Consider the following 16,693-nt stretch of genomic DNA (forward strand, 5'->3'; position numbering starts at 1 on the left):
TGGCAATAGAATTGCTACAACATTCATGAGTACTCAGAAATTGAGATTTGAGTATTGGATAAACCCTCGCTCAGAGTATCACTTCATGGAATTCATCACGAGTAATACTGAGATGATAATATCTTATAATCTTGAAATGAAGATATATGAGTTGTAATTTACAAGTCGGTCATGTATTGGTGATACGAAAACGCATCAGTAACTTGGTGTTATAAAACGTATTGTCATGTATAATTTGATGAGTAAAAGATACAAGCATATGAGTCAACGTTTATTCGTTCCTTTTGCCCTAACCGGAAAAGCGATATTTGTGGGCCCCTCGATGATTTGGTGTTGACTTATGTGCTGGGCCCAGCCAGGACTAAATTGATGTGTTCAATTAGAAGTCCTACATCATCACAAATCAGGAATCGGGAAACATAGATTCTGGACAAAGAGATTGATTACATTCCATGTCTTTTGTCTAGGGATATCTAGCAGAACGAAGGATTATATGATCACTTATCTTAGGACACGTAACTGACTGGGTCAGAGTTCGGCAGCAGCTTTTGGAAGCTACAATTTGCTGGTCAAATTTAGAAGGCATACTAGCAATTATAGTTACAGACTTATCCAAGTGGGAGACTGTTGGATTAGGTGTCTAAGCCCATAACTATAATTGGTATGTACTTGAATTGATAGCAGCACAGTCCTTTTGGGTTGCCCTCAACCTAGCAATTGGACAAGGAAATTATGAAAGGAGATATATTAATTTATAAGATTAATAAATTAATATATATAAATGATTTATTAATATGTTAAAAGATTAATATATTAATTAGAAATCATTATGTTTAATTAATAGTTAGCCAGAAATTAATCAAAATTAATTTTGGGGTTAAAAGAATTAATTATAAAGTGCAGGGACTAGTTTGCAATTAAGTAATAGTTGAGTGGAAGGATCCAGAACCCCCTTGGAAGGAGGTGGACGAAATCCATAGGGGAAACCCTAGAGATTTCGTCCAAGGGGTCCAGATAAGGCCCTTGGGTTTTGCTTAGGCCCTAAGCAAAGGATAACTAGGGTTTTCCCTAAACCCTAGATCCCTCAGCTATTTAAGGAGCCTCCTGGCTCACATTTTAGGTGACTTGTTCTTTGGAAGAAACCCTGGCCGAAATTGCATACTCCCTCCCCTCTCTCTTCTTCTACTTTCCTTCTTGCTAGTTCTTGGGTGTGATTCCATTAGAGGCATTACACTTGTGGTGCTAAGCTTCCAAGAAGATCAAGATCAAGATCAAGGGAATTATCAATTGTTTGCTATAACAATTGAAAGGTATGTAACTCCTAAACCCTAGTTTGTTAATTTCGAAATTAGCCTCCTCCTCTAGGGTTCTTGTTTTGCAATTCAAAGTTGTATGTTCAATAGTTAAAACATAGATCCAAAGTAGGTTGCATGTGAACTTAGGAATTGTTTTTCTAGTTTATTTGTTTTACATAAAACCCATCATTATCATGGGCTCCTTAAGCATAAAGGTGCCAACTTTATGAAGTGTAGGGCCTCATGCATACATTAAGTCCCTTATTAAGTCCTTTTTGAGCTTAAGAGTTTCATTTAGCCAAATTAGGACGTAAAGTTAGCAACTTTACGTGGTAATCCAGCTTAAGGAAGTGAGATCTATATTCTGGAGTGAAGTCTTAATGGGTTAAGAGCTGAAATAAGAAGGTGGCTAAACTGGAAGAGTACGTTGGGCGTACAAGCCCTTGAGCCAGTACGCTTAGCGTACAAGCTGAGTACTCCCTCGTACACAATCAGGTGGCTGTTTCGATTTTGGGCTTTAAGTTTGGGCCATGTTTTAGGTTTAGAAGGTTGGGGTTTAGTTGGGCCACCTAAATTTGGGAGTGTTGGGCCAGGAACATTATTGGGCCTTGGGTTAAGGCCCATAAGAAGGGATTGGGCCCAATTAGAAAATTAGGCCATAATTGGGCCTTGGTGGATTATTTCACTTTTGGGCCTTTTAGATTGTGATATTGGGCCTTAGTCTTGGATCAATCTAGGTTAGGGGTAAAATGGTCTTTTTACCCCAAGTAGGGATTTATGGTTATGGATTGGAACCCAAATGTTAATTGAATTTTATTTGATGTTGATAACTCGGGGATTTGTCGGACCAGCAGCCAGGGATTATCCGTTTGATTTAGCAGTACGAGGTGAGTTTCCTCACTGGGTTTAGCGGGTCAAAGGCACCAATGCCGACCCATGATTATGCTATGTCAGTATGCTAACTGTCTGTATGACTCTTGCATGTGTTTTGTGCTTATATGCTTACCGCCAGGGCCCGGTGACCATTTTGTATGTTATGTATCTTTGTGATTATTGCATGTGTATTATATATATATATATATATATATATATATATATATATATATATATATATATATATATATATATATATATATATATCATTACTACATATGAAAACCCTTTTTTTATAAGAGCGCGTAGGGCGCGTGTGATGATGTTTTAAGAGGCGACATGTTCCACCGAATCCATTACCTCTCTTTCACCAACAGACGTCTCCATTTATCAACTGGTTTATGTTAGAGCACCTTTTATATATATAAACTGGACCGTCACACCTGGTCGGAGACGTTGCTTCCAGACGTTTTGCCTCCTCTTTACCGCTTCATTCTATCCTCTTTATTGTCCATCAAGAGGTTAAATTCAATAATACATGAAACTCCCATAGACGCTCTGGTGTTCTCCTCAAAGATATGCGTTTTGTAAATTTTGGGATCTAATTTTGATATATCGGCTTCCGAAAGTCAACTAAACCTACAGAATTTGCCATTGATTTGACAATTTCAATATATTTTCATATTACGGTTTTAATTGTTGTACCGGTAAGCATTTTCTCATCTTATTGTCTTGTGATTTTGATTTTCCATCTATTTTGATTTCTTTTTCTTCGATTTGTATTTTCTCAATGTATCCATTTGTAATTTCTCAGTTTTTGAAAAATAGACAATGCATAGTAAAGAATTTATCATCATTTCATACAATTTGTCTTCCTATGTATGCATCACGACAACTAATTTGTTTGTAGAGTTTGAATTTTTTGAAATTCTGTTATTTTTGTTTTTATGAAATTTTTGTGTTGATAAATTTATCTTTGATTTTGTTTAGTTTTGTGTTGTAGATAGATTGTCGAAGTGCTCAAAATCAGAAAATCACTCATTTGTAGATATACAAAGTACAAACTGAAGTCGTCAGTGAGCAATTGCTTTATTAAATCTTTAATTTATTTTGTTTTAATTTTTCTCTTATGTTGGATGGTCTTTGTCATGCTAAAAATGTAGGTTTGATTACTTGATAGCTTGTTAAAGAATTAATTTAAAGATATCCCCTCCTGGTGTCTTCTTGTGCCATTAAAGATAGATGACTCACAATTTGTAAGGCAATAAGCATAATAAGAATTAAGATGTTGATGCCTTTTCATTTTTCTTCATTCCTTTGTGTACATAATAACACAGGCAGCCTTCTAAATTCCCCATTTGGTTTTGCATCTTTTACATATTCAGTCTACATTCTAGCAAGAAGAGGAAAATAGTATTAATTTTCATAACTTCATGTTAGTGGCCGGTAGTTGCATGTAGGTAAATTGCTTCCCTTTTAGTATCTTGTATTTGAGTCGTGTTTGTTATTTCCATATTAAATTTTGTCTAGATAAAGTGATGTTCGGATTTTATAAATATTCCAGAATATATTAGCCATTGGCCTGCTTGGGGAAATTGAAGAAATAATAAATGAGGACAAAATTATAGAAAATTAGGACTTTTATGTATAGCCTAACTCCTATGATTTTCTTTATTAACTTGTTTTTGTATTAACTCAAAAAGAAAAGGCCATATACAAAATACCTGATTAAGTCATAACTTTTATTAATTCCAGACAAGAAAACAATCATTTAGTTTCATTTAAATGTTTTTCTAAGTTCGATAAAGAAACCATCTTCAATTAAGGAAAGAAATAGGCCTTGAGTCTACTATGTCTTAACTATAATGATTTAATTTTAGTTACAATACTTGTTTGTGGCAAAAGTGGTGGGATGCACCAGAGAAGTTTGGCCGTGACAGTGATGTATGTTGATATATATAGGCACTCTTTAGTAAAGTTGTAGGTTGCCATGATGGTTTCATTACCTACAAGTTCGTATCATTCCTGTAATGATTGTTAGTTTATAAACGATTTGGCTTGTATTTGTTAATTTCCTACAGGCTTTTGATGTTGATATTTTTATTATTGTTTTTGTTTAGGTGTAAGATTTAGTTTGTGCAATGAAGTACATATAACTTTCGAGTTTACAAGAACATCTAGATTGCATTTCAAAAACATGTAGGTATTAGATGAGATACCACTGATTGCGATAAGCGAGTTGGCATGTTCGAAGATTGACTGTAGCAGAGGTATGTGAAGTTGAATACAAAAAATAGCAATGTACTTTCATTGTATATTTCATTTCCAGTTCTTACAGAGTGCAATCATCAGTTTTGCTGTCATACTCAAAGATGGGAAGACTGTCAACCATATGTGACAAGTGATGAATTGATTAATGTCTTGATATTGCTCTATAAACATACTCTATTCTGAAAAATAATTTAAATAGTTGACTTATTGAATAGATCATTATTTTGGATATGTTCTGTTTGATTATCTAATTGTAATGCATGTGATGCTTTGAGGAGTTGCCTTTCACATACACTACCTGCATGTAACATATGTTGCTTTGTATCAATTTCGAAGTGTTAAATACAAGAAATAGGAACGAATTTCATTTAATTGTCATTTGTAACATCTTACTTTCATTTTCCGCTAGACAATATTGTATTTGTAATTTTTGTCTTATTGATATATTGTATTTTGAAAAATCTACTCACCTATAACATTGTATTTTCATCCATTTTTAAAGGGACCTTATAAAATACGCACATTACCTTTCATGGACCGTGCTTAGCACGGGCCATAAAAGTTTACTAGTATATATATATAAAAGCCCTTTTATTCTGGTGGCTTGTACAACAAAATCACGGGATTGTATTTCCTCCGCGTAACCCAATACTAAACGACGCATTCTAGAAAAAAAAAACCGACTCAAAAATTCCTAATCGTCACATCCTTTGTCTGGCTAAAGGAAATACAGATGAATACATCCTCCAAATCTCCATTTGTTGCGTATTTGCCTCCTCCACAAGAAGAAGTAGAAGTCGATTACATTCCCCACCGATACAGAACCCATAATTAAGCGATCAACAACTTACTTCACGGCGAACTAATGTCAAATCGGAAAAAAAAAAAAAAAAAAACCAGTATTCAAACCGATGTCACGTCGTCCTTTCATCCCGAGAGGTACATCATCACGAACCCTAATTTCATACGACTGTAAATAATTTAGAATCGTTCTTGCTTCTCTTTTACATTATAACACGACATGCTCTCCTCTGACTTGTGAAATTGGTTGAAACGGTTCTGAAAAATTATTGGTTATATGTGCAATTGATCGCATTGCATGAAATTTGTCACGCTTCATCTTCCTGATTCAATACAGGTCCAAAACCACTGTGATTGATTAGTTCCTTCATGTATTTTACCCTTTAGATAATCACTTTTCTTCTCTCGTTTCTTTTGTGATCTGTATGGTTATTACCTTTTCACAAGCATAATTCCCAATATTCAAGAAGGTTGGTTGTGTACAGAGGTCTCGATCCCAAACAAAAATTGACCATAATTATCCCAAATTACATATATTTAACTAACGGTGTAATTGCAAAACATCAAATTTCCATCAATTAAAAAAAATTGAAATAGCCTTGAAATTGAAATATTGTTTTCCAGGTTCCTATCTTTCTAAAATTGACCATAATTGGTCAACTATTTCCTTTACTTTAAAAAAAACAGAAAACATCCATATATTAAATTTTTTTAATATCTTGTAATTTCTGTGTGTTATATCAATACAACATGGTGTTACAAGTTTAAGTTCAAATGAATTTGCATTTTTTTTAATTAGGAATCGACAATTCCATGATTATATTCAAAATTGCAAATTAACCATCATGATGTAATTACACCTGAGTACTCCTCTTTGTTACATTAACCAAAAATTGCAAATTGTTGATCGCATTAAGTACTTGTGATGAATAAATCATTCATATCTGCACTTATCTTAACTGCATTAGTGTTCCATATGAAAAATTATTTCACATTACAGCTACAACAGTAATCAATGGAACAACCCGTTATTTAGTTACAATTGCAGCATTTAGTTAGAATCAGGTATATGAATGAACCAGATCAAGAAATTGGTATAGTATTATCACCCAATTTCAACATCATGATCGGATGTCATCAACCATCAAACATTGACACAAAAAAAAACAATTGTTGATGGTTGTTCTAATGTAGATAAGAAACTATACAGATGAACAGCTATTATACACTGGAAAAAAAATGGTAATTGTGTTGTTATAATTGACAAATTAGATATGGTTAATGAACTTAAACTTTAACACCAGGTTGTATTGACATAACACACCAAAATTACAGGTACTAAAAAAATTTATATGTGGATGTTATCTGTTTTTTTTTTAATTAAAAGGAAATAGTTGACCAATTATGGTCAAATTTAAAAACCTAGGAACATGGAAACAAAAGTACAATATCAAGGCTATGTCAATTTTTTTTTTTTTTAATTTGATGGAAATTTGATGTTTTGCAGTTATACCATTACTCAAATACATGTAATTTGGGATAATTATGGTCAATTTCCTGCTACAACAGTAATCAATGGAACATGCCATTATTTAGTTAATATTGTGAAATTTACTTACTATCAGATTTTTGTCAATTGAGCCTTATAAACTAACTATTTCAATGAACCAGATCATCAACCAACCGATCAAGAAATCGATATAGTATTATCACCAAATTTCAAGAAAAGGACTGGATGTCATCAACCATCAAATATTGACACAGAAGAAAGAACTGTTGCTGGCTGTTCTAATGTAGATAAGAAACTATACAGAAGAATAGCTATTATAAACTGGAAAAAAAAGAATGGTAATTGCGCTGCTATAATTGACAAATTAGATATGGGTAATGATGCTCCTGTTTATAAGAAAAGATATAGAAAAGAAGCTATCATAAAATGGAAAATGAAGAAATTAAAGACTACTTGCCATACAAACGTAACAATAAACAGAAATGGAAAACTAAATAATACCGTATGTACAGGTTTATACCATATAAATGAAAAAATAACTAATGAAAGTGAAAGACTCAACAAAAGAAAACTTATAAATCTAAGTCCACCAATTGATAAATCAAATAATGTAGACAAGAAAAATAGCAATAGAAAAGGAAAGATTCTATTGCAACAAATAATTTTATCTGCTGATGTACTTCCAGAAGTGTTGCGTTGTTCTTATTGTCATGCAGTGAAATTTTATTCAGAAACATCAAATTTCTGTTGTCAGGAAGGTCGTATTGTATTATCCAGTAATGAACTCCCATATGTCATGCGAAATTTATTGACATCTAATTCTGAAGAAGCAAAATTGTTTAGAACATATATCAGAACATATAATAATACATTTGCATTCACATCATATGGTGTTAGAGCTGATAAAAACCTTACAAGACGAAATATGGGTATTTACACTTTTAGAGTGCAAGGATAGGTATATCATTTCATGACTGATCTACAACCTAAAGAGAAAGAAGCCAAAAACCTTCAATTATATTTTCACGATACGAATAATGAAATAGAAAATCGTTTAACATCTTCCCCAAGATTATCTAAACAATTAATTGCAACATGTATAAGTTATCTAGAGAATAATCCATATGCACTTTTTTTTAGAAGTTTAAGAGAAATTCCTTGTTTAAATGAATATAAGATAATTCTTAAGACTATTCCAGGGCAAGATCAACGTGTTTATAACAAACCAGAGGTTTCACAAGTTGCGGCACTCTGGGTTGAGGGAGAAGAGAACGGTGAACATGGTCGTAGAAATATACAGTACGAACACACAGTGACGAACCAAAGAGTGTTGAGTATTATTATGGTTGTTATGATCCTTTACAATACCCTCTGATGTTTCCATTTGGAGAACTTGGCTGGCATCAACACATTCCAAAAAAAAATCCCACTGAAAGAGGAAATAGTAAAACAATTAGATGTTCTGCCGACAGGCTTATCTCGCCATCGAGTATTGCAAATGTTGATGACTTATTAAATAATGAAGAAATAGGTAAGGAAATACCCTTCATGTTTTTGTAAAACTATAAATTGAAAGTAATATATTTTTTTTTCAGTTATGGGAAAATCTTTGGAGAATACAAAATGTGTCTCTGTAAAAGAATATTATGCATATAAACTTCAAATACGTTTGCATGATAAATCATGTTTGTTGCTTTTTGGTAGACTATTACAACAATATATAGTTGATAGTTACGTAAAATTAGAAACACAAAGGTTAGCTTTTTATAGAAATCAACAACAAGAGTTAAGACAAGAGTTCCTTCAAGGAGTGGTAGATGCTATGGCAAGTGGTGAAACAAGCGCGTCGGCTATTGGTCGACGAGTGGTTTTACCCGCAAATTTTATTTGCGGTCCAAGGAACATGAGAAGAAAATACATTGATGCTATGGCATTAGTGCAAAAGTTTGGTAAGCCTGACATTTTTCTAACATTAACCTGTAACCCTAATTGGCCAGAAATCAAACAATACATGATGGGTAATGAGGAAACACAAAACAGAGCAGATTTAATTGATAGAGTCTTCCATGCAAAACTTGAGCAATTTAAAAATGAAATTTTTAAAAATGAAATTTTTGGGAAGGTTGTTGCACATACTTATGTTGTGGAATTTCAAAAAAGAGGTCTACCACATGCTCATTTCTTACTTATACTTGCACCACAACATAAGATGTACCATGCAGAAGAATATGATGAGATTACCATGCAGAAGAATATGATGAGATAGTTTCTGCCAAAATCCCAGATGAAAATTCAAATCCTCATCTATTTAGAATGGTGGTAAAACATATGCTTCATGGTCCATGTGGTGATCTAAATCCGAAAAATGTTTGTATGAAAAAAAAGGGTATTGTAAGAATTTTTTTCCCAAAGCATTTTGTGGGGTAACAACACAAGATAATGATGCATACCCTGCATATAGAAGACGTGACAATGGAGTTAAAGTTAAAGCTAGAGGTGCTATGCTAGATAATAGATGGGTAGTTCCATACAATCCATATTTACTATGTAAGTTTGATTGTCATATTAATATAGAAATATGCTCTACAATAAAGGCTGTGAAATACATATATAAGTATATATGCAAAGGATGCGACAAAATAAGCTTTTCCGTTTCACAAGATGATCATCCAACCATCATAAACGAAATTGATCAATTTCAAGCAGGTAGGTGGATATCACCCCAGAGGCCGCTTGAAGAATTTTCAGATTTTCATTAGGTGAAATCAAACCAGCAGTTATTCATCTGCCTTTATATTTAGAAAATTATCAACCAATAACATTCAAAAAAAAAAGAGCGACTGGAAAATATTGTAGACAATTTAGGTAAAAGAAAAACTATGTTGACGGAATTTTTTTTTTCAGAATAGTACAGATAGATATGCACAACATCTCAATCTAACATATGTAGAAATGAGGCAGCAATACCTGATGTTGTAAAATAAGTATTTTTAAATCTTATGTTGGCATGTGAGCTAATGTGGCAGGGGTGTGCACTGAGGAAGGTCGATTGCATTTGTTGTCATTCTCTATTAGTATCACTTTTTTAACTTAATTTGCTCTCTGGTCACTTTTTTCAGAATTTTACCTGAGTGTAAGAACCATTTCATTTATTTTTTTCGTTGATTTAGATAACAGAAGAACATCAACATTTTACCCCAAACTCTATACAACAGTTAGAAGTTTAACTAGGGATGAGCAAAAGGACCGAACCGGTCGGAACCGGCCCGAACCGGACCCGACCCGGGAACCGGCTTCGGCCAAAATTAAGAACCGAACCGGCCCGGCGGTTCTACCGGTTCTTGTCATGTCTTCAAATGTTGGAACCGGTCCTCGAAAAATAGCATCATACGGTTCCGGTTTTTACCGGTTCTACCGGTTTTTGCCGGTTCTACCGGTTCCGGTTATATCGGTTCCCGTTCCTACCGGTTCCCGGTTCCAAAAATCAACAAAAATAACGTCCCGGTCCCGGCCCGACCGGTTCCATCGGGTTCCGGTTCCGGTGCCGGTTCCGGTACCGGTTCCGGCCGGTTCCCCGGTCCATATGCTCATCCCTAAGTTTAACCAATTCGAAAAGATTTAACATTTCATCATAAATTGTCACTTCTGATTATGATGCGAAGGTAACCATCTTGATTTTAGTTATATTTCAAATTACTGATATATTTGTAATTATAAATTTTGTTTCGATGAAAAATGCTATTGTCAACTCTCGATTTAATACCAAACCACATGGAATGTAATATTAATTTGTGCTTCCGTGTCTCATTTGTTTGGATGGCAAAAGCGAAGTAACAAGATATTCACATGGAATCAAAATACACAGGTTTATTCAATATCTCATTGTTCATTATTAATATCTTTTACTATTAAAGCTTTGCAGAAGTTTTACCTTTACCCACACTAAGAAATAGAGATGAGCAAAGGTTAGTCCAACCTGATCCAACCCAGCCCGAGAACCGAAGTCAGCCGAAGTTAAGAACCGAACCAGACCGCCGGTTCCGGTTCTACCAATTCCCAGTTCCTACCGGTCCTCGATAAATAGCAACAAATGGTTCACTTTTTGCCGGTTCTACCGGGTCCAGTTCTACCGGTTCCGGTTCCCGGTTCAAAAAAACCACAAGAATAACATCCCGGTCCCGTCCAAACTGGTTCAATCAGGTTCCGGTTCCGGTACCGGTTCCGGGCGGTTCCCAGGTACATATGCTCATCCCTACTAAGAAACATATGAATTACATACATCGCATCACTCCTGTCATTTATCTAACATTATATATCAACATACTTATCTTCACTCTTTCTATTCCAAAAATTACTATGAGTAACATGTGCATAATTGTATTTGTGCTAGGAGAGAACGCTGGTTTTAATTTTTAACAGAAATCAAATTGTATATATTTAATTCATAAATATTGAATACTTTTTATATGATTATAAGCAGGAGGCCCACACAGTACTAAGGTTCCCGGTAAAGAAATATTGTAGAGCACTTCATGCACAAATAAATTGGGGTCAAACAGAGGTATGAATGAAAGTGGCTTCAATAACAAGTTCTATTTACAGAGGAAAAGTTTTTTAATAATTAAAAAATATGTCAATTCTAATGTATTCATAATATTTTGTAGGAACATGAATCAGAAGATGATCAAGGAAGGAAAATTGTTCCTTGAAGTAACAATCACACTTCATGTGAAATAATAGCCACGGTTAATGAAAAGAACAGGTCATGTGAATGGATCACATGGATCAATTACTGACATTCAACAACATTTCCTGTTTGTTTTCAATGTATACTTTACAACCATCAATTGTATTTTATATAACTTTTTTTGTTTTTACATTTATTGTTTATCATTTGGGATCAGATCATATAGCCATCGATTAACAAATTGCCCAATTAAATAACAAAATTTTAATATAAACACTAATAGAAATCGTATTCAACAACCTTGAATAGCCTCAATTAAATCAATGATTTGCACCCTGTTTTTCATTGGATCGAACCAAAATATTAAATAATCATTCAAATATAGATTTAACTAAATACTGCATTTTATAAATACATTCATAATAAACGCAACTATTTGTAGCCACATTTAATTATAACAGATGACTTTTACTTATGTAATTAAAGAAAAATGACATGGCTAAGTAATTGAAAACTAAATCACACGGATATGATTTGTATATATCCAATCAACTTACAATATTAACTCAAAATACAATATAATAATACATCAAGCCCAGCCCAATTAAATCCTCAACATAAATAATCACTACTCTTCACTACGTTGCCTTCCGCATAAACCGCAATAACGACGGTTCTTTGAACTTCATTGCAACTGCGCTGCAGAATATTAACCGATTATAACGGTTTTCACCATATATTGCATACCAGACATTAACTGGCACATATACTTTAGAATCCGTAGTATTCAAATTCCGATTAACAATCAACGCTTCATAAACAGGTATGTTGGCATTCGTTTCAATGACTAGGTACTAATTTTCATATATTCAGATGGATGAAACTTTATGTGATAATAAGCAACACCAATTCAATTTGTTCTTTCTTTTTACAAGAACAATCATTGTTCCATTACAAACAAACATCATATCTATAGGTTTAGGACATCATATGTATACTTCTCCTTAAAATTCGTGCAAATATCGTTATGCTTACATATACAAATGATGCAAGAAATAAACAAATATTTATATATAAATGACATTTTTATTTTATATATCACTATCAATAAATACCAGGTCAAAATTAACTACAGATGAATTGCTAAACCAAGGAAATAAACAAATAAGTTATTCAATAGAACCCTGTACTGAATTAAAACTTTTCACATAACAGATAACCAAAGAAAAAATGACGAGAGACTACTACAACATACTACTACAACATACTGGACATTACTTCAACCATGAAGAAAAGTTGGACCGTCAAAATTCAAGTTATAGAATGTGGTCATAAACAACTTAGTAACGCAAAAAGAGAATTTAGGAGACTCATGTTTGTAGACACACAGGTATACCAACATTTAAAAGTGTTAAATTTCAATTTCTATGTTGATTCTAACCATGTTTGTTACATCAGGGGACAAGAGTGTCGGCCTTAATCTATAGTAGTGACCTTGATTTTTTTGAAAATACATTCAAACCATACAATCGCTATCAAATTTCAAATGCAAATTTGAGACTCACAGAACCACGTTTTCAACTCGATAGCTATGAATTTTCTTGGACACTAAGCAAACAAACACTGATTGAACCCATCGAAGAACAAACCCCACCGCCACTCCCATGCCAATTTAACTTTACCCCATTTAGTGACCTATACAAGTATGCGGATGAAGAAAATTATATAAGTAAGACATACAACTTTACCCATTCTTTTATATCCACTTTCAACCAGATTCTCACATATACATCTATACCTTTTAAAATGCAGATGCAAGAGGTGTTGTAATTAAATGCTTTCCAATTCATCAGGTGAAAAAAGGATCAGAAAACTTCATCAAAAAGGGATGTAATCATTGTAAATGAGGAGTATGTAAAGATTAACTTCTTATAATTAACAATAGGAAGCCCATTTTATTAATTTACTTATTATTATTATTCTAAAATCAACACATTTTTATCAGGAAAAAACTTTTACTTCTAACATTATGGAATCCCATCGATGAAATTGAAGGAAATGCCTTGGACAAAATAACCAATACTGGGCCTTTGGTATTTGCAATGAGGGTAAAGGTGACAACATTCTATGGTAAAGTCGAATCCCTTTCAATCATAATGCAAATATATATGGCAAAAAATATACTAATGATTACTACATGCATATCAGGACAATCACTCACTACAAGCCCCGGATCTTCAATTCTTATAAATCCACCGGTGAAAGATGATCTAAAACTACAAGACTGGTATATTCAAGATAATAATTACCCAAAATTATATTTTATTAATTTTTTTTAATGCACAGGTACACACACAACAAAGCAGAAATTAAAGCACTCCTTCAGAATGAAACATACAAGGATACTGAGATTCTTTTGCCACCTCCCGAAGACAAAGACATACTTCCAATAGGCAGGGCAATTCTAAGGATGAAAAATGTATGAAATTACAACTTATGATCATCAACTATTCTGTGTATTCTATAACATCATAAACTTACTGATTATTCGACACCTGGGTAAACCAAGTTGGATAAAAGGCAATCTTAATCTACCTCATCAAGATAGAAGTTTCACACAAACAATATGCAAAAAGTGTTTAAAACCAATTCATGCAGATGTAAACTGGAACATCACATGCCCTCTTTGTAAAAAGGAATCAGAAGTACAAATCATGTATGTATATTTCTATTACATAAACTTTTAAACCAATATTGTTTCAACATGTGATTCTATAAACAGAACAAGAGCAATAATTGAAATTAATGATGGAACTGGAACAATTGCTGCAAGCATATCAACTCCAGAAATTGAAAAGTTAATTCCATTAAACCCCAATGAAGTCAAGGATGTAGCAGAAAGTATAGGTTTCCTAATTTCAAAACTATCATATTTTTAATATTATTCAACTATTTTCATTCCATTTAATAAATTCAATAAAGCAGGAAAAAAATGTACATGATGTAATCGCATCAACACTTCAAGGATTATCGGTTGTCACATTTATACGATCATATCAATCATGGAACCAACAACAACAAATAACAAGATTTGTCATTGTTAAGGTGCATAAAGTTCAAGAACATTACACCAAAGACCAACAACTACTCAATCCAACAACTAAATCTGAAACTCTGTCAACAACAAAACCAGCCTCACCTAAAAAGCGTAACCAACTAGATGTAGGTAAAACAAAAGTGACAGAATCATTGTCAATTGGCACATCAAGACCTAATAAAAAAATGAAATAGGTATGGAGAAACAACCAAATATACATTAATCAGTTTCATTGTTTATTTACGTACACTAAGTACTTTCATTTTGCTTGTCACAGAACTGTTTCCACACAATCTACACACCAACTGTTGACATTATAACTTACAAAGTTACAGATAACATTATGTTATTTCAGCATGGTATTGGTATGTTTTATGTTATTATATCCAACATTATTACATCATTAGAAAATTAATTCATGTATGCCTCACAAACACTTCATTTATTCTATAATATTTATGTTAGTCATCTTGCTGTTGATTTCAACATTGTAATTGCAAAATATTACATTTCTTTATACTACAACACACATAAATGATGTTGAAAAAATATACAACAAAAATTCAAAATAAATAAATGGCTAAAAATAATACTATGTTGATTAACCATAAAATGATGAATAAAATACATCAAATATTCATATTAACAATTATTACAAATAAACTTTTTATTATTGGGATTATACTTTTAAATCCATCCGTTCCAATCATTCTCACTAAATTTGTTATAAATATGTTTTTTCAATCTCTAATAGTGCATTATTAATATCTTTATGGCATCACTTTTGTCATTAATCTAACATTTATAGCATCATACTTATCTTCACTCTATCTAATCCAAAAATATAACAATCAATAATCACACTTTTTCTCAACTGATTTCATTATCTTTTTGAAACAAAAGGAATTTCAACTATAAAACAACAAGTTGAAATCTTGAATAAAACAGGGCCTAAGCCTGATTGGTCAAGAACAATCAGGAATCAATACATATACATTTTTTAATATTTGCTTCATCTTAACCATCATTTTTGCAATCTCATTTTTGACCTTTCCCTTTTCTTTTTTTGTTGGATTTTACTTCTTAAAAACTAGGCAATATTGGAATGAATTTGGCTTTTAGTTAGTTATGAAATTTTTAACAAAACCATTACTTATTTTGTTCATATATAATGTGGTTATCATGTCATATTAAACATCTTCATGTTAATCTTATTGATGAAAATAATAATAAATTACCAGGTTTACTTTATTTGTTATTTATCTCATCAATTACTTCTTTCCTTACTCCGACATTCAAATATGAATACAATCACTTTGAAGAAGGTATACCTCGCTCTTATGTGGGATACAGGAATGTACATTCTGAGTTTGTATAATATAGCATTGTACTTACCTACCTTCATGTTAATCTTATTGATGAAAATAATAATAAATTACCAAGTTTACTTTATTTGTTATTTATCTCATCAATTACTTCTTTCCTTACTCCGACATTCAAATATGAATACAATTTATGTGGGATATAGGAATGTACATTCTGAGTTTGTATAATATAGCATTATACTTACCTATTCTTTTATTTATTTACGCATTTTATGTTAAAAATCTACCCATTTATATCATTGACCTTCGCATTTTTTGTTATTACCACAATATTTTTATACAATTATGAAACAGATACTCAAATTAACCTTCGTGGACCGTGCTTAGCACGGGTCTTTAACATTCCTAGTATATATATATATATATATATATATATATATATATATATATATATATATATATATATATATATATATATATGTTGGGTGGGGCCCGATTTGTTTACCGAGCGGGGCTCGATGTCGGGCGGAGCCCGATGACGGGCGGGGCCCATTATGTGTTATCATGTATGGTATGTGGTATTTTGGGGAACTCACTAAGCTTTGTGCTTACGGTTTTCTGTTTATGTTTAAGGTACTTTTGGTTCCAAGGGGAAGAGCTCGGGTTGACTGCATCGCACATACCACATGGATTCCGCTTTTGAGATATCATTCTAATTGTTATGATGTTGAGATACTTATTTTCATTGGATTTGTATGGATAATGTTTTTGGAATACTGTTTTATTTAAATTTAAAATGAAATTTCATATTTTTGACTTAGAGTTCCAGGTGGG

General features: G+C 32.7%; 2 protein-coding genes and 1 long non-coding RNA gene across 3 annotated transcripts in view; all 3 read left to right on the forward strand.

Moving 5' to 3' along the window:
- The first annotated feature begins 5,056 nt into the window (after window positions 1-5,056).
- Window positions 5,057-8,348, forward strand: LOC145133975 (uncharacterized). Its single transcript, XM_079068917.1, has 3 exons — window positions 5,057-5,378; window positions 6,912-7,088; window positions 7,950-8,348. Exons 1-3 carry the CDS (start codon window positions 5,351-5,353, stop codon window positions 8,123-8,125), a joined length of 381 nt encoding a protein of 126 aa, XP_078925043.1. The 5' UTR covers window positions 5,057-5,350; the 3' UTR covers window positions 8,126-8,348.
- A 4,319-nt stretch (window positions 8,349-12,667) lies between these two features.
- Window positions 12,668-13,560, forward strand: LOC145129046 (uncharacterized). Its single transcript, XR_013717259.1, has 4 exons — window positions 12,668-12,827; window positions 12,896-13,166; window positions 13,250-13,347; window positions 13,443-13,560. It is a non-coding gene; the product is annotated as an uncharacterized LOC145129046 (long non-coding RNA).
- A 529-nt stretch (window positions 13,561-14,089) lies between these two features.
- Window positions 14,090-16,693, forward strand: part of LOC145130543 (disease resistance protein Roq1-like) — a 40,582-nt gene continuing 37,978 nt past the window's right edge. Inside the window, exons 1-3 of the mRNA XM_079065324.1 lie at window positions 14,090-14,097; window positions 14,220-14,328; window positions 14,423-14,663. Of these exons, the coding sequence (XP_078921450.1) occupies window positions 14,090-14,097; window positions 14,220-14,328; window positions 14,423-14,663 (358 nt within the window). The remainder of the gene's footprint in view (window positions 14,098-14,219; window positions 14,329-14,422; window positions 14,664-16,693) is intronic.

The sequence above is a fragment of the Lactuca virosa genome, chromosome 8 (genome assembly GCF_052849685.1).
Source record: "Lactuca virosa cultivar CGN04683 chromosome 8, Lactuca_virosa_CGN04683_v6, whole genome shotgun sequence".
Taxonomy (NCBI): Eukaryota; Viridiplantae; Streptophyta; class Magnoliopsida; order Asterales; family Asteraceae; genus Lactuca; species Lactuca virosa.

Coding starts and splice junctions, on each gene's coding strand:
- LOC145133975 (XM_079068917.1), top strand. CDS start 5,351: ATGTCACGTCGTCCTTTCATCCCGAGAG. Junction 5,379..6,911: donor TCGTCCTTTCATCCCGAGAG/GTACATCATCAC, acceptor TCAATGAACCAG/ATCATCAACCAACCGATCAA. Junction 7,089..7,949: donor AAACTGGAAAAAAAAGAATG/GTAATTGCGCTG, acceptor AGACTATTCCAG/GGCAAGATCAACGTGTTTAT.